General features: G+C 38.2%; 3 protein-coding genes across 12 annotated transcripts in view; all 3 read right to left on the bottom strand.

The window, feature by feature from the left end:
• LOC130165397 (plakophilin-4-like) overlaps positions 1-3,021 on the bottom strand; it is a 41,013-nt gene extending 37,992 nt beyond the window's left edge. For 5 of the 8 annotated variants that reach the window (XM_056370635.1, XM_056370636.1, XM_056370637.1 and 2 more), the window contains exons 1-2: positions 1,683-3,021; positions 670-855 (exon numbers count right to left, since the gene is read on the bottom strand). In XM_056370635.1, the coding sequence (XP_056226610.1) occupies positions 670-795 (126 nt within the window). In that variant the 5' untranslated portion in view covers positions 796-855; positions 1,683-3,021. Of the gene's footprint in view, positions 1-669; positions 867-1,682 lie in introns of all 8 variants that reach the window. The other 3 variants (XM_056370634.1, XM_056370633.1, XM_056370632.1) reach the window with 3 other exon arrangements.
• Positions 3,022-3,263: 242 nt separating this feature from the next.
• c24h7orf57 (chromosome 24 C7orf57 homolog) lies at positions 3,264-11,766 on the bottom strand. Of its 2 annotated transcripts, none has more exons than XM_056370643.1 (8): positions 11,619-11,766; positions 10,689-10,754; positions 10,109-10,282; positions 8,634-8,721; positions 8,033-8,162; positions 7,127-7,191; positions 6,776-6,876; positions 3,264-6,230 (listed from the first exon to the last, which is right to left on the bottom strand). In XM_056370643.1, exons 2-8 carry the CDS (start codon positions 10,744-10,746, stop codon positions 6,172-6,174), a joined length of 675 nt encoding a protein of 224 aa, XP_056226618.1. In that variant the 5' UTR covers positions 10,747-10,754; positions 11,619-11,766; the 3' UTR covers positions 3,264-6,171. The 2 variants fall into 2 exon arrangements, with proteins under 2 accessions (XP_056226618.1, XP_056226619.1); XM_056370644.1 differs by having other exon boundaries at positions 10,689-10,736; positions 11,619-11,731.
• A 798-nt stretch (positions 11,767-12,564) lies between these two features.
• Positions 12,565-19,751, bottom strand: LOC130165333 (four and a half LIM domains protein 2-like). 2 transcript variants are annotated; one of them, XM_056370524.1, is made up of 7 exons: positions 19,710-19,751; positions 18,732-18,812; positions 16,106-16,283; positions 15,709-15,883; positions 15,026-15,195; positions 13,650-13,836; positions 12,565-13,224 (listed from the first exon to the last, which is right to left on the bottom strand). In XM_056370524.1, exons 3-7 carry the CDS (start codon positions 16,259-16,261, stop codon positions 13,073-13,075), a joined length of 840 nt encoding a protein of 279 aa, XP_056226499.1. In that variant the 5' UTR covers positions 16,262-16,283; positions 18,732-18,812; positions 19,710-19,751; the 3' UTR covers positions 12,565-13,072. The 2 variants fall into 2 exon arrangements, with proteins under 2 accessions (XP_056226499.1, XP_056226498.1); XM_056370523.1 differs by lacking the exons at positions 18,732-18,812; positions 19,710-19,751 and having other exon boundaries at positions 16,106-16,432.
• Between the last annotated feature and the right edge of the window lie 5,006 nt (positions 19,752-24,757).

The raw sequence follows: 24,757 nt of genomic DNA, 5'->3' as shown, positions 1-24,757 counted from the left end.
TTTTGTTTTGGTTTGTTTTTCATGTATTTCCATCCTTTCCAGGGTGGAGAATTATGGAAGTCCCAGTGGGAATGATTAATGAGAGTTTTAATAGAATTTCAGGAGATCCATTATATTTCAGTCTTATATGGAGATAATGCTCGGATTTGCTCTGTAAATTTGGGTGAATCAGACTTCAAACTACAAAGAGACTAAAAATGACGACAAAGAGATGCAAAACAACTGCAGAGAGACACAAAACAACCATGTAATCATGCTGTTTGTAGTCTTTCAGTCTGGGGATCTTGCTCCTACAACGGAAGGGTCCTGGGGTCTGAGCCCACGGGCCTGTTATCTCACAATCTGCCCAATTTACTAATTTTTACTCATTTTACAAACGTACCCTCCTTCTTTGAGTCTGTGCCCCCTCATTCAGAAGTTTGTACACCTGCCCTTGAGGTTGTAGCTTCTTAAATTAGACGAGTGTTTATGTGTAATAAGGATCCTTAGACAATTGTAGTCCAGTGTGAATAGGACACTCAGATTACAGCCTGGAGAAGATAAGATCATTCATCAAAAGACGATAAGATATGAGCTCTAGAAACAAGTAGGAGGGTTCAGTGTGAACGCAGCCACACAACTGAGAGTAAATGACCAAGATGTGGGAAGATAACACTCCTGCCTCCTTACCTGCTCTTTGACAGAAGCCAAGAGGTTGGTGGTGGTGGTGCTGCTGGCATCTGGCGGTAGGCTACGATCGCTCGGCCCGTCTCTGACCACCATGGGCCCTTCCCCCTCCGCGTCCCCCTCCTCCATCGCCTCCACCTGCCCGCTGTAGTCCAGAGCCGGCTGGCTGCTGAGGCGCCCTCTCTGACCCTGCAGAAGGACTACAAGCCGGTCAGGATGTGGACAAGGAGGAAATACAATGAACAACAACAACAACAAAAAAAAAATCAGTGAAGCCTGGGAGCCTCTGAGCATGTCAGAGTGTGCGTTTACAGGGAGCATATTTTGTTTTACCTACTATGATAATCCTGCAGGGATTGACTTTGACCTTAAGATGTGTGCTCGTCTGTTTTCTAAACCTCTCTAACGTCCCTGTGGGGGCTTGTAGTGAATTTATGGTGACCTTACTCAAATATTCCTACAATGCTCCTATAGGGGCTCACAGTGTGATTGTAGCTTTTATGCATCTTTAGTATCAATTTCTATAGAGATTCATAAAGAGGCTCAATAATAAGATTATAGTGCTTTCCCTTATAAATATAGATTTATATTTAATCTCTTATGGTATTAAGAGGCTATGAAGTGGGGATTTAACCCTTCACTGACGCATGCAATTGCAGAGTTCCCCATAAAAACAATTGCAATAGTTTTACCTTAAAGGTTATGCATTGCATTTGCAGGGTTGCACGCACGCAACACAGGAGGCATTTAACAGCATGTCACGTTTATGATTTTTCCTCTCCATATTACAGCCGGAGCTCTCTGTGATGAGCCTTCATCATATGTTACACGCAGCCTGTCACTCAAACGTGCACATCAATCACTCCACTACCATCCGGCAGCCAAGGACGAGGTGACACCGACATACCGGACCGGAGACCAGGACTCGCACCGAGTCCCCCCCACACACACACACACCTCCCAGTTTCTGCCCGCCCGCCCGCCTGCAAGCGGCTGCGGCTGTCAGTGCGACTCACCGGCCAGATGTTGCTGTTAGAAGCAGGCCACAGCTGGCTCAATCCGTGCTGTTACGCATCCATCCTCCTCCTACAGGCGGCAGTGACAGCTTCTACATTTCCCACGCGCCGACGCGACAAACAAACAAAACAAACAGGTAACAGTCTTGTGCACGTTCACACACCCCTCGTGCAATATTACACTTGAGTGTATCGCTTTTTTTTTTTTTTTTTTTTTTACCTGCTGTGGATTTTCAATGCACCCATCTACCCCTGGCGTCCGCGCGGCACCCAGCCACCCACCCACCAACCAAGCCGCCCAGCCACTATTACTGATCAGCGGCGTGACGTCACCATGCGGCTATGGACTATTATCCGATACAGGAATCGATCAACTGCCGATGCACCGCTGCACGCGCCGCTGCTGGAGCTGCAGGAGCCGTGATGAGATGCAGCGCTGCAGCTCCGAGCAAACAGGAGCTGCTGGAGAGGAGGGATGCAGCCTGCAGCGGCCACCTTGTGTGTGTGTGTGTGTGTGTGTGTGTGTGTGTGTTTTCTCTCCTATGCACACTGCTGAAGGCCTGATTGGTTTTAATCAGATTCCCAAAAGAAAATGTAACATTAAAGTTAGAGAAGTATTTCACTATAATATTTTTAAAGTCCATTTTATGGAAGCCCGTTTGAGCCAAGATTTTTCTTAAATTAGAAATTCTTAAAAAAAACACAAGAGTCAAATCAACGAAAATGAAAAACCAAGTCAACATTAGAGCTAACATCCTGTTAAGCGAAAATTTTATTTATTTATTTATTTTTAAAACACTTCTATATATTTTAACTCTTGAATTGAATGTATTGGTTGATTTTGTGTGCTTTTATTTTTTAAAGCACTTTTGCACTTCAGCATTTTGCATATAAAAGGTGCTATAGAAATAAATGAATTGTTATTGTTGTTTTTGATCATTCTCGTTATAGACTGAGACAAAAAACTAAGGCAAACTAAGTGAACAATTTTCACCTACCTCATGATAATCTTTATCTTTTTTTTTGTACTTTTATTAGTCTTTTCTCTGTCAGAGAATGGGCTGCAAATTTAATGTAGCACATTAAATTTACATTAACTGTCACCCATTTCAAACAAAGCTTTATTTTTTAATACCATGGTGAAATAAATTGAAAACGTAAGTCTGAAGCTGTGACAGACTATTTCTTTGGTAGAAACAGCACAGTAAACATGATACTGTTTCTGGAGAGAGATGTTGTTTTTTTGAGTGAACTGGCCCTTTAAGGGAAAACTGCCACTCCTTTAACCATCATGTAGTTAACACACCTCCATATATGTTCATTTTCAAATGCCTTTGAAGCCCTAATCTGATTATTTTAACATAACTTTAAGATTTAGAGAATAAAAGGATAGGAATCAACTCATTTAGTCTGATTGGAAATGAAATAGAAATAAGCTCATTATTTATTTATCATTTATTTATTCATCGCCTACATTCAGGAGACTAAATTGAAATAAAAGAAACTTAACGTCAGTTCAGAAAGTACAAGGTTCTGACTGTACCAACATGTTAAAGAAGAAGAAAAATAAAACAGTACACGTTTACATGCACATGCCCATTTATTTAAATGATAATTAAGAGTCTGTGAAGTCTCCATGGTAAGTAGGGTCTTACATCGAGTTCGTGTCAGGTAGATTTCTCCTCACTACAAACACTTGAGGGATCTTTAGTTTAAAAGCTGCCTTCCTCACTCTCCTCTGGTACATTTCCATTAAAAATGAACTAATACCACTTACAGATAGAAAGCAGGAGGGGGCACAGAAGTGACAAGACTTTAGGGGAGGACTTTGCAAAGTTAAGCCATTAAAAGGTACCCACTACTGGTTTGTAGACTGATGATGTCAACAACTCACAGAGAGAGGAGGAATAAACTCGACGTAACACTAGTTTTAAATGTAAATACTGTACCTGAATATAACAGTTCATAGAAATAAACCCTCTCTTCAAAGCAAACAATATCAAAAAGATGATATATTCGCCATTCCTTGTACTGCAAAATAAAATCCAGTGTCACTAAAGACAGTAAAGCGTCTAAGTTTTGGAGCAACACTTGACACTTTTTAATACCACATACAGATAATTTATGCATCACTGCTTAAATATATTGCGTTGAGAAAAGTGACGACCGGCCAGTTGTGTTGAACATGACACATGTAAGAGTTTTTAGGTCACTTCTTTTCAAATGAGAGTCCGTTACTGCTGCATCACTTTGAGATGAATGTGTTGTTTATGTGCTGTTAGACCCACATACATCACCCTATCCAGACAAATGTCCCTGTAGGATTAGGATTTTACTGTCACAGTCTGGTTCAGTTACAGCTAAAAAAAAATAATACCCGTTAAATGGCTCAAGGCCAAACTGTCATTCAAATGTCAAAGAAACTAACTAATGCTGAACCCGCATAAACAAGCAGGAGAGGAAGACATGGGGACATTTCTGTTGGCTTGTGAGCAGTAAGGCCAAACTTAAATAAAATTAAAGGGTTGAACTTCACAGAACAAAACATTAAAAAATAAAAATGGTTTCTAAACCAGACATAATACAAAAGCTTGTGAAAGTGTTTCAAAAGCTACGTCTGTCAAAACCTGGAAATTAAAATGATACATTTATTTAAGTTTTGGTTAAAATTGACAATAGTAACAGTGTTTGCTATAGTTTAGATAGTGCTGGCAGAAAGTGAGTTTAAGGTATAGAACGTGTTCTGACAGCTGGCAATCAGACTCAAAAACACTGACTTTTTCATGTAAGTTCTGGTTTTAAAAGGTTTTTTACAGTCTTAATTTAACTCAGCTACAGAGACAACCAGGGCCTATATTTATCAAACTGTTAAAAGCAAAAAGTTTTGTTTTAATTGACAGTTGATTTTAAAGAGACAGGCAGGAATTAAGGGAAAAGGGAGAGGAGTATGGCATGAAAAAAAAATCCATGTCCACAATCGAACTGGCAACGCTGCTGTGATATGGTACGTCTTAACCACTCAACCACCAGGCTTTTTTCACTGTTTCCCAGACTGGTTGTGAAATTTTTCTGTGCAGAAATGATGCAGCAGTAACTGTTACTCTAATCTGAGCTGAAGAATCTCCCATCAGGCAGATAAACATGTCATGAAATGGAGGTTTTGGTGTGACAAGGCTGTGCACTAACACTAACGTCTCCTACTGGTGTCTACTATGTCATAACACTGCATGAGCAGGGAAAACTGCTTGGTTGGCATGTTCAGAACTCACTTTTTAAAAACTCGTCTGCCTTAATCTTCACAGGGAATTACAATGGAATTGACTTTCAGGTTGTCAGTCTGCAGAAGGCGGCCTCTTCCTGACCATTTCCCACAATGTTTTATCTATTGTTTGGGGTTATTAGGCTGAAGGAGAATGCAGGGCTTTAACATGCAGAATATCTCTTTTTTAGATACACAATTAGCAAACTTCTGACATATCTGGACCAGCATCAAACACTTGTACTGTTACTGATCTACTGATGAGCATCCTTAATAAGCAGCGATAAGAAAATTGAATTTGCAGCCTTTGCTAGTGCTCCTATGGAACCAATTTCTTCTGTTCTAGTTTTTTTTTATTTTTTAGAAGAGCCTTTTTCTTCTGAATGTGCTTTTATTCTGATTAATGGACTAAAAGCCTTCATAAAAATGATGCAACATGACTTCATGTGTCTCTATTTCAGGGACTCTAAAGCTACAGAATTTAAGGGGAGCACAAGAGAAGAGGAACCTTTTGTAGAACAGCAACCTAAAAATCTTTTTTGGCCCTTTGTAACCAAACAAACAGCAGCGGCTGTGGCCTTCAGTATGCACTTTGGCATGTGGTCACAGCTGCGGGGTTGCTGTCTCAACGAATGATCGTATCCGCCCCCGCAGCCGAAAACACAAACCTCTAACATCCCTTCAGAGAGCAGGAGCCCTTGATCAAAACAAACAATGTTGCACGTCACTGGAACCACAATTCATAATACACAATAACTTTGAAAATTCACTAACTCGATCTTCATACAACCAGGGAGGGAAACTAAAACCAGCCACCAGCCAAATGCAGCTGAATTTAAGATTTAGCAGGTACAGCTGTCTCTCCTTTTGATTTCTAAATATCAAACTAGTTGGTAAAATAATAACCAAAATGTTAGTTTCCTCCCCTGCACACAACTCGTCTTTCAAATCGAGAAACGACAACAAAGAATGACAAAAAATGCTGCGAGCACCGACACATCTACTCAGCAAAATATGCGTGAATTCTTTTTTTTTACAACTTAATGCAAATAAATAAAGATGACAGTACCTTTTGCATAAACATGAGTACAAAACCTAAGAGTAAGTGGATGTACAATAAATGCGAGTGAATCTGTGAGGGGGCGGAGTGGCGTGTTCGTGGATTTGTGACACCATGAACTGGTGTTGGGAAGACCCCCCTTTGCCCTCCACAGGAGAACCTGTGCTCTACTACTCCAGGTCGTCCACATCCTCCATTGCAATGGTGCTGGTCTGTTCTGAGGTCACACCTACAAAACAAAACAAACATCAATATTTCACACAAAAATAATGTCGCTTGAAACTTTTCACAAGAGTCCTGTACAATAAACTTTAACTCTAAATGTGAGAGATATGCGATATGTGAAAATAACAGCTGGATAAGACTAGCTGTCAGCGTCTGAGTCAGCATTGTTAGGATTACTGTTACCTTAGCTGCTATCAGCTAATTGGCTATTGTCATGTCTCAACATTTAGTGTTTTTAAAGTACATATTTTTGGCTGCATGAGGATGTGGCCTCACATCATCATGTGCCAACACAAACACACAAAATTTCAGTAAATTATATGTCTGGATGGCACTTTTAAAAATGTTTTACAGTGGGAGGTGCTCTAAAAATAAACCTATAGAAATCAATGTATAAACATGTTTCTGGGTTATTTGGTTTTGTTAAGTCTGAAATACTGGCTACTTATTTTTGCACAAAGGGATGAGCAAACACATTTAATATTCAGTGGGCTGAAGCCTACTGTACTCTGCATCTTAACAAGCCTGTAACCAATCCCTGTGTCGTACTTGAGGCATCGTCGTCATTAGGAGACTTCATCTGTTCCTCCACGTAACCGTGACTCAGCAGCTTGGACATGCTGACTGGGGGGGCCTTCTTATCGTAAGACCTGAAGAGGAGACAGGAGACAGCGCCATCAGTATGACTTCACTCGTACTGTAAATTAGTTTGAGACTCACGTATCTCACAAAACCCTTCACTGAATTAATTTTACTCCTTCCTATTCACAGCACAGTTTGCAATTTCTTAGACAAAGAGGTTTTTTTTAATCTACACAAAAAAATAAATGTAAATAAGGTTGAAATATTTAATATTTGGTTTCAAATTCCTTTAAGAAAGACTACAAGTGATTTACTCACGTTCTCTTGAATTTGTTGGTTAAGGACAGACCCTCCAACTGACCGGCGGCACCATCAGGTGACATCTATAGGATGGAAACGTGACCAAAACACCTGGTTATATGTGGCTCTAAATCACAGTTACAATCTGTGGATTATTTTCACCTTTATGCTGCAGAATCACACCAGTCACTTTAGTCACTTTACTGTCAAATATGCAGGTTAAATAAGCAGGTGAAACAGATCTGGGTGATGCAGCGGAAGATGAAATGAGGGAGGAAAACTTCAGTCATGCAATGAAATGATTAAAGAAACTGGCATGAACAAAAACCAGCTTAAATCCAAACAGCAAAGTAAAGCTCATTTTAATCCTGCATGCAGCCTGTTAAAGCACTAGCTCAACAAATATTCTATGATTGGGTATTTTTTCAAAATGCTTACTACCCTTAGACAACTCATGTAAACATTCCTTCACTGCATTAGGTATTAAAATTATGGTATACAACCTTTACAATTGCCATGATGCAGGTACTTGGCAAAGCCTACTCGGCAAGATATCATTCCTCATAAGACTATCATAAAATATAGAGAATATAGAGAAACTCTATATATTTTTCAATTACGTTATTATAAAAGAATAACAAGAAGATTGTATGAAATGTAGGTAAAATGATTTAATTGTTAGATCAGGTACTTTTCAAAGCATCATTCTGCACTTACCTGAAACTTTTAGCGGTATTTCCAAAAAATTATCACACAGCAAAAGCACCGGCAGAAAATGAAACCCAAATAAATTCTAACTTAAATGCGAATGCAACGATGGAGCAAAATAAATGGAAAGGTGATGGTAAAAATAAAAAAAATAAAGGATGGATATAGATATTGGCATGACGTCCATGTTGGGGGTGACTAGTTTGGTCCATTCACCTTATCTTTACCATGGGTAAAGCTATCAGTCTCTCTTTCCCAGGACGAACTGTTATCAGTGCCAAACGGTGCAGCCAGAGGCTGGCTGCCCCCCTTCATCTGGCTGTTGGGAGACGTTGCTTTGCTTCCACTGTAAGCACAAAACCATGGTGACATACGAAGTGAAATTACGGCTTGCCACTCATCACATAGTGGCAAATTTAGGCTGTTTTGTTAGAGCTCTACGCGGCACTCAGGAGCATCAAGAGGCATTTTTAATAAGTTGTGTTTTATCCTGAAACTCTAGTTGGCTGATGAAAAAGTCCGAGCAGTTCATCAGGTATTGAAATCAAACCCTGAGACATGTTTTTCCTTTGTGACACCTAATCTTTGTTGAATATTTCCACTTGACAGCCTCTGAACTTACTTTACACTGACACTATGAACAAGATTTTCCTTGAGAGTCCATCAATATGATGAAAAAATAGGCTCCAGGCTAAAAAGTGAGAGGTGGGTGTGTGGTGGGAAACTGACACTGGGTTTTGAATCACATACAAACCCACCGTCTCCACATGTGACGCTGCATCTTCATCATGTCAGATTTCTTACTTCAGTGTCTTACCCGTTTGCCTCATCACCTCCAAACCAGGTGGGTGGGTTGTAGGGTTTCTTTGGTTTATCCTCAGCATCACCATCATGAGTCAACAGCCCTGCCAGGTGGGAGAAACACACAATACTCAAAATGAAACAAAAACACTGCCAGCAATTATGAACATTGTATCTCACCTTTGAAAGCACAATGTGACATTTAACTTGCAGTCTATTCAGCTCAGGGGCTAAACAATTACTCAACAACTGAAGAGGTTTCCCATCTCCCCACTATTCTCCTGTTCTGCTACCACAGTAGTGACACACTGTCTGCAATGCCTTTTACATTGAAACAAGCTAGCAATTTGGATTTCTTCTACTAGTAAAATATTATGGCGAAAATAATAACTCTTCTGCACATTGTGTGTGAAGGAAAAAGAGCTATTTTAGCTGCAGACGCCATACAATCTAATATTCAAACAGAAAACCGAATTGCACATTTCTAGAATTTCTAAATCAGACATTTAATAATGCATTTTGGCTTTGTGTTTCCACATATGACTTAGAGCAGCCCGTATGTGCTCTTTCATCAAAATAATAGCAATGAGGATGTTGTTAAATTAGTTAAGGGAAAATCAAACAAATCTTGTGCATGGAAATTGGCAGTTTTCCTAATGGACTCAGGCATTGTGTTTCAAAAAGGGACACACTGGAGCATTAAGAGAAATTGAATTTTTTTGTGAAATAATTTATTGCTTAGCAAAAACACAACATTAATAAAACATAGCAAATAACGTTAAATTACAAGAACGATTACTCTCTGCATTGCTCCTTACCCTGACATAAGCAGGCAACTTCGCTAATTAAATAATGAGTCTTGTGAACCAATTTGCAAAGAAAAACAAGCTATTTAAGTTAACAATTGGAGTTACAACCCATAAAAGAGGGCATGATAACTAACATTTGCAGCCATTTCATATCAAGTGAGCGCCCTTTGCAGAGGGTTTGTATGTGCACATTGAACTTTTCAATGCAGGAGACAGTTTTTCCCTGGTAAGTCAATACTGCGAACTTGCTGTTACAAGGGGCTGTTACTTTTCCCCAAAATGCATTCAAGAAAACATTTTTGGAAAAGGATCCTCTCTTTCATGTTGTGAACTCAAACGCCACTTGTTCAAAACTTGCATTTCAAAGAGTTGAGCCACATGCGTCAACATCACAAAACAAATGAGCTAGGATGGTTTTTATTTTTAAAATATTATGATTTCCACTGTTTCAAATTCTCTAAAACCAACTGTTCAGTTAGAGGGCAGCAGCAGTTTAGTGACAAAAGGAGAGATCTGTGTTGTAGCAAAGCAAAAAAGATTGTAGAAAACTGTAAAACACTGTAAAACACTACAATCTGCAGGTCAATATCTCTAATCTAATAATTGTAATTGTATGGAAATATCTCAGCCAATAATCTGAAATCGTCTGACACTAAAATTACACATTTTAAGTATCTTTTACCTTTGTGTCCTCCCTGCTTAGCGAGCTTCACATATTCCGAATCGGTCTCAAATATCCCAACTCGCCGGCCACTGATCCTCTCCACTGGAGTGCTTTCATCAGCGCTCTGGGACAGACCGGGGATCTGGGAGGTAGGTCCAGTCACGCCGCTGTTCACAGCCCCTTGCTTTATGCCTGCAATGAACTGAATATTACACCTGCTTGCTTTGCTAGTGTGTGTGGCTCCATTTGCAAGTAAAGTAATGGTTCCTCTGCATATACCCTACATGCAAAGCCACAGTGCACTGCCTGTTTAGTCTGTGAGCTGGAAACTTTCTTGCCATGAGTTATACTTTGTGATATCATTACTGTAGTTTGTGGGTCTTATGTGTTTCAGTTAAAAGTGTAGTACTTTTAGAGATGCTGAATAGTTTTGTTTTGAGTGTTGAAGTGTATTACAGGTGATGGAGCCAGAAAATGTTGAAATGCATAAAAATAATTGCTGTGACTGAATTTTCCATGACATTTTGACAGGCTGTCTCTAAATTACCTATAAAACCATTAAACATTTAGCAAGTTGCCATTAGGCCACCAGACTTACCTCCAGGCTTAGTCCTTCGATGGTTGGGGACAGCGGTGCTCATTTCAGCTGCAGACATGACACAATCTGATGATCAAAGAGAATAACTGATAGGTTGTAATAACACATCTCTAAAATAGAGAAAGTTCAGGCTACTACGCTTATTGTCCAACATAGGACACATAAAACATAAATCAAGCTTATTTAAATTAGCAGCAGCTTTTTGTAAAATTAACATAAATCCAAAAAGTACCACTTATTGTAAAAATTTTTTTAAAAACTATAAGAGAATGTCTTGCCCATCTTGTTTCTCACTGTTCATCTTCCACTAGTACGGACTGAAATAGGCAATAAACTAACACCATTAAGACAGGCTTAAATTTTTGAAAAGTAATTTATTACTTATTAGATACTATATGAGTCGAATTCACCAAAAAGACCAAGAACATTAAGCAAACATAGAAAATCATGTTAAATATGTGCACTATGTCCTTAACTAACAGTAAGGTTGCCTTAAAGCGAAATTGCTTCACATATCAAATACAACGGCCTGTTTGTGACACAGGACAATTAGCATGCTGTTAAAGTAATTAAAGGAATATAAAACAAGTCTTGTTCGTGTATGAGTGACAGAAAGAAAGGTCTATTAGCTCTCAACGGCAGCAAACACAGAAAACAATCCACAGTGGCTAATATTTGCACACATTTAATAAAAAAGTAAGCCCACTTTGTAGAGAGTATACACGAAACGCTAAAGCATAATTTCTAGAGTTTTCGATGGCATAGTTTTGCTTAGCAATGTGGCTAACAAAGCAATGCTAATTTGGCTAGCCGCCTAGCTAACTGCCGCAGTAGCTTTCCAGCGCGAACCTTATTCTGAGCTGCAACAATGCTACTTTTAATATAAACAGCCAACGATAGTAGTCGTATAATATCAGACAAATATCTTACATTATTAGCTGTTATTTGTCTTTTGTTGTAATTGCTGAGGGGTTATTATTGGGTTGTTGCAATTAAGCTCCGTTAGCTTCTTCTTATTCTGCAGGCAGGGCTGAACGCGCAGACACTTCCGGTGGCACCTGCTGCGACATCCGGTACGCTAATCAAAGATCGCCTAGGGTGAACAACGCCTGACGTAAATTTGTAGGCGTTTTGTAGCGTTTCTATCGTCCATGCGAATATACACAGTAAAGGGTGGAGATCAGATCTTGGAATAGGACGGAGTGAGACCTCTCTTGACTTTTCATGCTGTTACTACATTAGGACACGATCTTTGGCCCCGTAGTGCAAAAACCAGTGGTGGAAGGGAAGTAGATTTACTTAAATACAAAATTGAGGTATTTGTACTTTATTTGAGAAAATCCATGTTATGCTGCTTTATACTTCTACTCCATTACTATTATGATGTAAATATTGCAATTTTACTTTTGTTACTTAAATGACATTTTCCTGATTATTCTTTCACACTCAAGTGACATTTTAAAAGCAGGGCTTTTACAGGTAATGGAGTATCTTACTACTTCTATTTTTAGTTTACTAATGGACTTAAACCAGCATTTATAACTGCACAATTACCAAATAGAAAAGATAGATACCAGTCATTTTTTTGCAACCTGACAACCCAAAATGCATGTTATTGATGACTTATAACTGAACTTGAAAGCACGGGTAAATATTTACTAACCATTAATGAAGCCTTTAGTCACATCTACTTTTGCATGTGTAAAATTTTGTGTTATTCCAATAAAGTATTTATTACCAACAAACCACAGTAATTCTCCTACAACTCATGTTACATGATCGTTTAAATGCACAATTGCCTTATAATCTCCAACACAGTAGTATGCTATTGTTTCCATAACAAGTCAAATCACAGAGCCAGTGGAGCATCCATGAAATCAAAATTTTTTTATTGTGCTTAACAGATTTAGATTTCATTAAACAGAATTTATCCAATTAGAACAAACAGTATTAGTATTATTATATTAACTCTGTTAGGATAAATTGCTATCACAGTGCCATATATTAAAACCACTTTACATGCTCTTAATAAGCTCTAAAATATCTATAAAAGTAGTTATTTTGATGCCAAACATAGACTTTCATTCCAAAAGGAGATATACAATTAAAAAAGTTTTAACTGCTGACTCACTGATTCACTTTTTAAATGTTAACTCATAAAGCTGAAAAAAAACTACATTGGAATGAAGGCTTCAACTCATTTATATAAAACACAGTATCATCAGCGCATGCAGAAAACACCTCAGCAGGAAGAAAAGGTTAATGTGTCAGATACTAATAAGTGATGCAAATAATGCAACAGCGGTCAGGTTAGGAGAGTACTACCAGTGCTCTTTGATTGGCAGCCGGTTCTGGATAAACTCTTTTTCATTTCTGGAGAACGCTCAGAAGTCTTTGCCGCAGTCAGGGCAGAAGATGTCGTCTTTGCACGTCAGGAAACCTCGGCCGACCAGAGATACGGAGCACTTTTTGCAGTTGAAGCAGCTGTTGTGCCACTGGCGCTGCTCGAACGAGATGTACTTGCTGCCTCCGAGACCTGAGACAAAAGCAGCAGAGTGAGTGATGCGTGGCACAAGGGGAACAAAATAAGCTTGTCCCCAATAGTCTCATGATCTCTGTAATGTAATAACCCTGTAATTGGATACACAGGATGCAGGGTTTAGATCGTGTGCTACATTTACTGTGTTTTATTCTGTATTTAATGACAACTCACCAAAGTTTTATCACAGAAAGCCTGTCACAAAACTTGGAATTTGAACTACACGGACCTTTACCAAGCAGGGCATGTGAAACCCCTTTAAAAGTATCATTTCTAAAACTTGCATGATTTATCTGTGTATTAATTCAAACAGATTTGGGTAAACCTGTATCCACCCAGCAGTCACACCGGCAATTCAAAGGATGTGTATAAATAGGTTTTCAGGGGCAGTACTCCTGACACAAACTCAGGTTAAGCTTTACCGCTGATCGAGGTGGTGCAGTAAGCACATTTCTTAGCAAACAGGTTGCAGAAGCAGTCGAAGCAGTAGGCGAAGTCGTCCCGAGAGGTGAACCTCTGGCCGGCCAGCTGCTGCTTGCAGCCAATGCAAACGAAGCACTCCTTATGCCAGGGCTGGTCGCGGTAGTTCACTCCTCCAGTGGTGATGGGCTGCAAGTGTTTAGAAAAAAGAGATAACACAATCATTTTTGACAAAGACCTATAGTATCTTCTATTTTCTCGGGCTTTCAATCACAACTCACTGTCTTCCTCAGTAGATTGAGTTCACTTGGTTGTCATGAACAAAGCTCAGTTGGTCATATATTGTGGGAGATCTGTTTCTGTTCAAGTGTCTATGGCGTCAGATATATAAACTCCATTCCCTGATGAGGACCGTGATAGTCGGTTCAAAGCCTTGGAAAAAGCCCATTTTTTTGGACCCCATCGTATGTTCATGTTCAATAAGATAATGCAGTTTTTTGGATGTAATAAAAACACACATCAGCTTCACAAGTGTAAAAAGAAATAATTGCAATACAGAAAAGACAAACATACAAAATGAAAGTTGTTTGTTTTGATCACAGGAAATGAGTAGGCTGCTGCTATGACGGTTTGTCATCTTAATATCCACATCATTTAAAGTTCATTTTGCTGTTTTCTAATTAAAAATGGCTCTTTTTTTTACATTCTCATGTGAATTTAGTGAAGAATATAGTTGTTAAAATGCTGCATCTTATATATCTTATATATATGGTTTTATTGCTCTGTTATTTGTTGCTGACTTAGTCACAGATGACTGCTGTCTCACCTCCCAGCTTCCAGGACAAAAAGATGCTTCTGTTTCTCGTCCATCTGTTTCCTGCCCATAACTGGTCTATACCATAACGTAACAGTCTTCTTCCCTCCTTCACTGCTTGTCTTTTCATAACTGCACCATCAGCAGTGATTTGGCTCAATCTTTGCTTCTTTAAAATTATGCACGACACATTGATTGAATGGATTGTTCAGCTATTAAAAACCTGACCTCTTTGACTTGTATATTTCACTCAGTAACATTTTCTTTACCTTTAAAGAGACCCAGGGGATATCTAAGGGTAAAATTATAGTTGAAAAGGCTAACTTTGCTTTTAAGTGTCTCTAAAACAGAATATTGATCCCATTATCATCTGGCAGGTGGAGGAATTGCTCATTAGAGACCTCTCTGCGACCTCACTCAATCAGTTGTATTCACGGAAAATTATTGATTTATAATCACATTTAATTGATAGCAGCTTGAGATGACAACAAAACAAATATCAACCAGAGCTTCTTGTGCATGCTGAGACAAGTGGATGTAAACCACAGTCAGTGCTGTTTTTACCTTCTTGCATTGGATGCACTGCAGAGCAAACTGCTTCTCGTAGCAGGGCAGGCAGTAGTTGCTGGCATCCTTCTGGATGAAGCTCCTGGTGCCGATGGGCTGCTGGCAACGGTTGCAGGTGAAACAATTCTCATGCCAACTGTTGCCCTTATGCTCCATCTTTTTAGAGCCTGGTGGGCGAAGAGAGAGAGAGAAAGAGTGTGAGTGGGAGGGAAAGAGGAGGAAGAGAGAGAGAGGAGTTCTCACACTAACAAATGCCATTTTTCAATTTAACCTGCATGTCAGCACAACATCCATGTGGAGCTGATGTATCACTGAGTCAGTCCTGATCTCCTACTCACTAAAGCTATTACGGCTTTAACAACCCAACAACAACAACATGTAGGTTTATCGCCATCACGACATCATTATGTCATCAATTTGGATTTCTTCCTGCAGACAAAAGACTCACTTAGCACCATCCTACAGGTAATCAGATCACCCAGTTACAGCTCTTGGCAATTGCTGATGTACTGTAAGCTCCTGACATGACAACTGTAACCTAGAAAAACACTTTGTACAGTTAGATTTGAAGATAAATGTAAATATGTACATATTTAAATCACCTCTGAGGGTTCTGACCCATGTTTTAGCTGCCAACCCAACCCACGCTCAGACAATCTCTCTGTGTCCGGCCTCCTCACCTGGCATGATGGTCTTCAGGCACGCGTGGCACTTGGAAGAGTACTCGTTGCTGTAGCAGTCGGTGCACATCAGCATGTCATCCTTGGTGGCGAAGGGCCGATCCTCCAGAGACCGGCTGCACTTGATGCAGAGGAAGCAGTCGCTGTGCCAGTGGCGGTCCTTGTACGACAGATCCTGCAGCGAGTCAATGAAACAATAGAGTGTTTGCTTGGATTAGAAATAAGAGAAAGACTGGGAAATTGCCACATTTGCCTGCTCTGGTGACATGGGACAAAAACAGGGCAAAACCAAAAGGTAATAAAGACTTTTGACAGCTGCAAACACTGATCGGAAAATATAAATACAGGTATGGAAACAAAAGTTGGAAAGGTGAATTCATGATTCATAAAATTTTACCTTGCTGGTGCAGGCAATGAGCTTCTGGCACACTTCACAGTTGTGGGAGAAAAGTGACTCGTAGCACTTGATGCAGTACGGGTTCTCCTCCTTCAGGATGTACTTCTGCCCGTACAGGGACTCGCTACAGTCTGTGCAGTCATAGCGCTCAGTCATGTTGACTAAAATATCCTCTGTCCTGTGAGATAGAGACATTGTCATAAAGATTATGCAACTGCAGCTAAAATATTCCCAAATTAGCCAATAGGAACCATGCACAAGATGAATCAACACGTAGAATCTGTAGGACTCCTGTAGTTGAATAGCTGACTTTTTCTACTTCTCAGGATCACATGGACCAATAAATTACATCATGCCTCCATGACCAGGTACAGAAGCTGGCCCTTCTCAGATTACTGGAAACCTAATTGAGTACTACGTACAACAAATTAGGCCGGGGAATGTGGCAAACTTCCCCCAAGGCCACACACTGAAGAGTAAATGCCTTCCACTTTATTAATGGACATGGTGTGACTTTTAAATCTGGTTTACTGGCTCCTAAAGTCTCAAGTTAAGGAGGTCAAATTTAGCCCTGATTCCATTAAATTAATGGCTCTGCTCATCTGGAGCAGCAAAAATTAGTTTTGAGAAATTCTGAGTAAGATCAAGAACAAGGAGGATGAGATGGTAGAGAGAGGGAGCAAAAAAGGAGGACAAGAAGAACAATTAAAAAAATTAAATAAAGATGAAATAGAGGGAAGAGTCCAACAAAGGAGAGAAGAAGAAATGAAGAAATGAAAGAGTGAGGTTTGCATTATCATCTATTGCAGACCTTTTAAACTTTTATTCTGAAAACAGCCTCATTGGTTTTTAATATTTGTTTAAGATGGATCAGATTTAAAAAAGAAAAGAAAAGAAAAGGATTGCTTCATAAAATCTTATGCAACCTCTGAAAATCAATTCTTTGAAAAAGTCCACCTTGTTTAGACAGGTGGGAAGTGTTTAAAGCGGGGAGTCCTGCTGTTCCGGGGGCTGCTCAGTGCACATTTAATAACATCAATAATCCCAAACCACCACACCAGACGACTGATATGATGAACAAACAGGAAGGAAAATTGGGTAATAAATTTGGGAATTAAGTGAATAATGTGATTTCATTTACTGGGAGATAGTTTGTGAATGACTTTCATCTTAACTTGGGACATTAAAGTTTGGACAAAAATAATTATTCAAACATGTCACTGTGTTTTTGCACATTTCTTTTTTTTAAATCTGGAAATCATCCTTCAGCCTTGTTCACCAAAGCAATATTTTCTGGATGACGGAGCTTACAAAAACTTCTCATTCATTTCCCCCCTTTCCACTTTTTAGAAGACTTGAGCAAGCAGCTCCAAAAAAAGCCTCTAAACCTCCACAAATCCTGGATTATGCTCAGCTAAGTATGTTAGGGTACAAAATATGTTGCAACACAACAGCTGTCCAACTTAATTTTAATGGAGACCTGAACTGAGGAATTTTATGGTACAGCAAAGACATTTTAGAGAACGACTACTTGACTTTCTTACATCCCTTGTTATTCAATCACCAGCATTAACCCCTTTTTAAAGCGTCTATACATCTCTGTACCCCCTATAAATCTTATGTACCCCTCTATGCCACTCTATAAATTCTCTCTACCTTGTATACCCCTCTCTAGACCCTCTATACTTCCCTATAAATCCTATACTCCTTTATAAAGCCTCTCTTCCCACCTGTATATATCCTTTTTTTGTCCCTCTTCACCTTCATAAACCCTCATGAATATAATCCTTGTGTATACACCCTTCAATTAACCCTATACACCTATGTGAGACCGATGTGATCACCTGTACCCTTTTAAAAACCTCTAAAAACCCTCCAATTAACCATCTATACTCTTCTATAAATGACTTATACCCCTTTATACCCCTTTCTAAACCAACTACCCCTTTCTATAACTCTCTACATTCCTCTGTAACCCCCCTGTTCACATTTCTAAATCCTCTCTAGACTCTATAATCCCTCTATAAACCCTCTGTACACCCAAATAAAACCCCTGTAAACCCCTATACCCCCCAAAAACCCTTAAACCCCTCCAATCTAAACCCTCTATCCCGTTTATGAAACCTTCTATACTTAACTTACTTAACTATCTTAATTCCTTTAAAACCTTGACATGCTGTACTCCCATATGAACCCTCTACAATATCTTAAGTACTTTATATAACCCGTGCACCCCTTCCTTGCTAGAAACCCTCTGTGCCCCTCTTTCCATCATCTGTACACCTTTGTCAGCCCTGGATCCCTATCCTATCATCCCTTTATGAGCCGTATATCTCTATTTTCAATGTATAGATGAAAGAAATACTACTCAAAGACAAAGATTAGTTCCACATCCACTGTCCCCCTTTTTCAAAAACCTGCGCAAGAAGCTTAAATAATCCTCTAAACTTCTAAACATAACATCACAGATTTGATACAGGAATAAAATCACCAAGGTTCTCTGAAATTATTATGAATGACTGGAAAATAAAAGAAGGCAAAGCAGAAATACAGAGAACACTGGGTAAAGCAAGCAGAAAATAAGAATAAAGACAAGCAGTAAAGAAAATAAGTGATGAGGTATTACCTGTCAGCGCAGCCTGGGTGTCAGAGTAGGAACCTGTCTGCAGACTGAGACCACAGGTATCTGTAAAGTGCTGTAGTCCATCTGCTTTATAAAATTAGAGCAGAATGTGACCCAAGCTGGGGCAGGAAGGTGGAGGCAGTGGTATGACCAGAGTGGGCAGGTCAGTTTATATTCAGACTGCTATAAATTCAAACTAAAACGCAGAAAATCCCATCAAATCCCAAGAATGTTGTTGTTTGTGTGTTATTTTAAACATTTGTGAATAGATTTTAATGACATTTGTCTGCTGTTGGAACAAGGAATAAGTCATTACTTTTTAGCCACATGTAGCGCTGCCATTTATAAAGCACTTAAACTGTGAAAGAGCAACTTCACAGCGGCACACCGTCTCCTTTTTGTTGACCATCTCCTGCTGTTAAGTTGCTCTTTCAAGGTTAAAGGTCCAGTAGTTTGACTTACACAAGTGTACTCCAAGGTGTGTCAGCACACAGTGACATCACCGTTGGAAGTGGTTACAGGTGTGCAACATAATTGAAACTGAAAGTTTCAATTATGAGACTCTGTGTTGAGCTTTGTATTCGTGCTGCAAAATGAATCTATAATTTGTACAATATAGTTATTTATTGTGCCCAGATGATGGAGCCTGAAATATCTCAACTGGCCTTGATTCCTTTTAAAATGTATTCTTTATTACATTAAAAAAAAAGTACAACAATTTGAGCCCAAAGAGGCTCTTTCTCTGTACCTGAGTCATTTTGTGATTAAAATGTACAATTCCTAATGTAATAAAATGAAATAATGAGTTAATTGAGAGATAAAATTTACAGTTTTACAGTGCTATGGACTATGTATATGTGCATGTGTAACTCGTGTCTAATTGAGATCATGTGAAAATACTCAAATGTTATCGCATATTAGCGCTACAGCATAATGATTAATTTCAATTGCAATAACACGGTAATCATGGGCGGGACTCACTTGAAATGCTGTGCAGTTTGTCCTTGTAGAGCTTTAAATCAGCCGCTGGGTCCATGCGCAGACTCTGTCACCCAAACAAAAAAAACAAAAAAGATAAAATAATTTAGAGAAGTGCGTAAGCTTGGCAGAGGTGTATGCTTTCTGGGTGCTTTCTAGTACTCTATGTTGTTATGTCATTAAGGCCTTGATTATCTGAATTTGTGCCACGGTTTGAAGATGGAGACTTGGATGACACAGCAGCAGGAACAAGAAAATAATAGAGAATTTATGCTGAGGACAAGTAACATGATAATTTTCAGTTAAAAAGAGGAGAATGACATTAAAAATGAAACAAACAACATTTATGAAGCAAAAACCCAAGATGAACCCAGGATTGTTGTGAATGAGTCCACTGTGCTGGATGTGTAGTCCTCATCTGATCTGTGTTTATAATGTCTGGCATCGCTCATATTTGGCATAAAGTGATGATCACAAGTTCACTAAACTGATTTCTGAACAACAGGGTTCAGACAAGTTTATTATGAAACTGCTACTTTATACTGTAGATTGTGGACTTGAGCAGGCGTGAAATATAGACAGTAAACGTCTACAGCTATATATGATGTACCTAGATTGCTATAATGTTAGCAACAGTAATATGCTTTACTATGGATGGGTTGAGAATGCGCTATTCTAAAAACAAAAGGCTTTACCAACTGTAAACTAGAAGTTGATGACAAAAAAATATCAAATTTTCCAACATGATTTGTGATACAGTGAATTTACAGGAAAATGAACTGAAAATTAAACATAAAAATTTCTGTTTTTGGCTGATTCTTGGAACAAGAACAACAAACAAAAAAATATTCCATAAAATAAGAATCTAATACACATCCATAAATCAGTCTGAATGATTACTTCACAATCTACAAGCCTAAAATGAGCCACTACAGCCAAGGGATTTAAAGGGATAAAACAATACGGCAAAAATATAATTTACAGTATATTGTCTCCCACTGTATGTCATCAGATTTCCCAGCCCTATACTATAAATTTACCATACCATAGATGTAGTAACAGTACGAGAGTGACAGGGAGGTTAAAGGTGGCTATACAGTAGTAAATCAAATTACCTGAGGGAGGAAAATATAGAAAGATGCAGCTGAATACAGCTTCATAATTAAGATTCCCTCATTTAACCTCATGTGCTGGATTCATCGTGGACAGAGGGGGACACATTGAACTGTGTTTTGTCCTCCATCTGGCCTCCATATAGAAGGACAGTGAACACGAGGAATGCATTTTAGTGTCTGTCTGGATGGAGGGCCAGCTCTCCTGCTCACTTGCCCTCATGGTGATGTCCCGTCATGTTATTAGTGAAGACAGACCATCTGTCCTCTCTGAATTAGTGCATTACTGAGTTAAATATATACAAATTATACACAGCAGACATACAGTCGAAGAAGCTTTAAAGTAGAATGTTTGTTTTTTTCGAGGAAATAGTCATCAAACAGGGGGTCAGGACCTACCAAGCATTCACAAGACTAATTTAAAAGGTCATTGAATGATTAGGTTTGGAAAGCAGAATAAACATATCTATGTTCCAAAGAGTGTTATTTGTTTTCATTACATCACCTCTATATTACTCTATTAAACCAATCTCAGCAGAAAGTGTCACTCTGATACATGCAAACTGTAAAAGTCGGTTGCAATTAGACATAGCCTGGTTTATCTGGTATAAAATTGGTATATTGTGATATACTCATGCTGTAAAAGACTTCTGCACAGACAGAAATAAAACAACACCTGCATTTAAAAGAGAGCTATATCCTTTGCGTCTCTAAAACTGCAGTTTTTTGAAGTTACTGTATGTTTGCTTGTAATGTCTCAGTGACTTCCTGTTTACATTAAACACTGAAATACAACATGGCTGATCACAGAGAACAGGAGGGGGCGAGAACAGATGACACTCAGTAACCAGACTGTCTGTTCCACTTGTTTTTTTTTTTTTTAACCTGTTTTTGGAAGTGATTCACAGTGTCATGTTTGCCAATTGGAGGAAGACTAAGGAGAAAATTTAGCCATTCGCACACACACGTTAACAGTGACATTTGGCAAAGTGGTTTTTGTTATTTTTGCAGCATGAACAGTGAAGACATAGAAAATACAGACGGGTGAGAAAGTAAAGGAAAAACCAACATAAAGTGTCGTAGAAAGGTTTGGGGCCACCATGAGTCACTGCTCCTTGATTCTCCTATAATATATACTTATAATAATAATATCCTATAGGTGTTCAACTGGACTGAGATGTGGTGACTGCGAAGGCCACAGGATATGATTCACATTATTTGCACGCTCATCAAATCATTCAGTGAAACCCCATGTGCCCTATGATAGAGGCATTGTCTGTTTTCCCACTAATCTTTCAGGTTTTTCCTTGAATTTGTCATGTGTCTGCATTTGTCATATGAAGATGATATGACTCTAAAATGAATTCTCATGGTATCTTGGCTTCCTTAGGTTAATAGTTGAGTGTTACTGAGAAATTGTTTAAAAAAAATTGACTTAATTACATTTGAATTAATTTAATTTAAATTTCATTCTGATGATCCTTCACAGATGGGTCAGGTGACTCTTTGCTACAATATACTGTATGTTCTTCACTTCACCTTTCTGCCACTGCAGTATTCATGAGGTGAGCTGTCATGATATATGACTGCCTTACTTGTTTCTATCTCCATAGGTTTCATTAGCTTCCATCTTGGACAGCATCTCTAAATGAAAAGGGGCCTGCCATCTAACAAGATTTTCTGATTAGATAAAGGTTTAATTCGGTCATATCATGAAAAATATGCTCAATCATACAATAGTAGCTCTGCAATACGAGCCTGATTTGAACCTGGCTGGGAGAGAGAGCTAGAGCTCGTTCACATCTGTGACAAAAACCCCTTCTTTTAATGGTTACAGGGAAACGACATGTCATAAACTCTAAGTCTTAAACAGCAGCCACTCGTTTGTCCTTAGCCTTATTTTTGCAACTAAACGTTCATCTGGAGTAATCTGTCTGTGTGACTCCAATGAGTGTCAGTATGTGCGGCGGTTGACATTTACATGGCTGAGGAGGGAAAAATACTTAAAACAGAGTCATTAGTTAACAGTTTGCTGTGATTTATCGGGAATTAGATTTTCTGCTGCATCATGTCTGTTTAAATTTAGGACACTGGCACAAAAACAAAGCAACACAATTTGTGATTTTGTAGCGTTTCGTATCATCGACAACAACACACAGCATTTAAATATAGTTGGATAATCTAATAGTACAATGAATGAAGTAATGGGGATCATGTGAAGGGACGAGGTACAGTAGGGCTCCTGGTACTTCTCCTTATATAACCCTTATATATATCTGCATATAGTATATTTATGTTGTTACATCGCATTTATACAAACATACAGTAATACCTATATTATAAATATTGATCTATTGTTTTTTATCAATTGAATAATTAATTTCTATTTTATTGCAGTGTATTTCACTGCAGTATATTACTATATATTGTATCATATACAATTATATCTCTCACTATCTCACTTATGAAGACATTGCACTGTTGGTTATAATAAGTTTTCTGTACAAATATCACACAGATGCATACGCAAAAATGTTTATGTACACTGGCCTTTCTATTTCAATTTATTAGATACTAGTACAGTTACTTACTGTCAAATACTCTATGTATCTGCATGTAGCTTTCTAAATGTGATTTATAATACTTTGGTTTTATTTTAAAATTAAATCAATATCTTACTTTAAAAACTTTTAAAATGTGAAAAAATGCACAACAATTATTTAAGGAAATAATATAAAAGTTTAAGTACAAAACAAAATAGAATAAAAATAATTTTTACTATTTTCTTTATAATCATATCATATTATCATTATATATTATATTACATATTATTTATATTATATTAGTATAAATATATAATAAAAGTAAAACATTTTATCTAACCATAACTTCACTTTTGAAACTGGCAAATAAAGGGACCAGGTAATGACCTATCTTGTTGATAATGTTGAAGTCTCAGAAACTCATGTGAGGAATTTAAAAAAAGTGTTGTGATAATGAAAAATAAAGCACCCTATTGCAGTGGCTCCAAACATAGGGGTCAGGGTCCCAAAAAGGGGTCACAAGATAAATCTCAGGAGTCATGAGAAGATTCACAAAATAAAGAGGCTTTCTTATCTTTCACAACACAAAATAATGTTTACTTCTTCGGATGATTCTTTAATCTTATCATTTTTGTGCATGAATTACTGGATATCGTGTAAATCTTTTCAGGCCAGCTAAAGACTCAAGAAAAACACTGTATAAATATGAATAAAACAGCATAAAAAGCAAATGTCATGAGATACACAATAATCAGGATTAGGTAACGAGATAAATTGTTTATCAAGGAATGCGGCTAATTGAAAGAGCAAATTTGTGTTTGTGGAAAACTGATGTGGAATTAAAAGAAACAAACAATTGGGGGTCACACTGAGTTATACGCTTATCATCATATTTGATTTTCACAAGAAACTGGCCGAGACTACACTAAATAAGTAATCTAAATATCACATGTTCTTCCCAGTGAAAAAGAGAACAGCAATTTAACTGGTAAAAAGACTACATTTTTATTCAGCATAGTATTTAATGAGTGATCACTTCCTCATAGCAATCTCAAAAAGCAACTATGCTTATAATATTATTGCCATATGCTATAAACACTAGGATACACTGATATTAATTATTATTAGATTATTAAAAGTGTGAATCGTTGATTGATTAAAACTGGCTGATCACTGTCATCCAGTGGTGAAAGTGAGTAACTACAAAATTCTTCATATATGTTGTAATTATCCTACAATGACAATTAATGATCATTTTTATCTGCCTTATATAGCTGGTACAGCCTTGTCCCAACTTTAACTGAATCATTATTATAACTTTGCCCCTAAAATAATAGACAGTCAACAAAAGCAGCTTTCATGTTGGATTTAATATGTGGATTTTTATTCATATTTT

This window comes from Seriola aureovittata, chromosome 24 (genome assembly GCF_021018895.1).
Source record: "Seriola aureovittata isolate HTS-2021-v1 ecotype China chromosome 24, ASM2101889v1, whole genome shotgun sequence".
Lineage (NCBI taxonomy): Eukaryota > Metazoa > Chordata > Actinopteri > Carangiformes > Carangidae > Seriola > Seriola aureovittata.
Note: the sequence above shows the minus strand (reverse complement) of the source record. Positions and strands in the feature narration are given on the sequence as shown.

Coding starts and splice junctions, on each gene's coding strand:
- LOC130165333 (XM_056370523.1), bottom strand. CDS start 16,306: ATGACAATGTCTCTATCTCACAGGACAGAGGATATTTTAGTCAACATG. Junction 15,884..16,105: donor TCATTGCCTGCACCAGCAAG/GTAAAATTTTAT, acceptor GACTCGCTGCAG/GATCTGTCGTACAAGGACCG. Junction 15,196..15,708: donor CCTGAAGACCATCATGCCAG/GTGAGGAGGCCG, acceptor TTCGCCCACCAG/GCTCTAAAAAGATGGAGCAT.
- c24h7orf57 (XM_056370643.1), bottom strand. CDS start 10,746: ATGTCTGCAGCTGAAATGAGCACCGCTGTCCCCAACCATCGAAGGACT. Junction 7,192..8,032: donor TTACCCATGGTAAAGATAAG/GTGAATGGACCA, acceptor TCCATCCTATAG/ATGTCACCTGATGGTGCCGC. Junction 6,877..7,126: donor ACCAACAAATTCAAGAGAAC/GTGAGTAAATCA, acceptor TCTCCTCTTCAG/GTCTTACGATAAGAAGGCCC.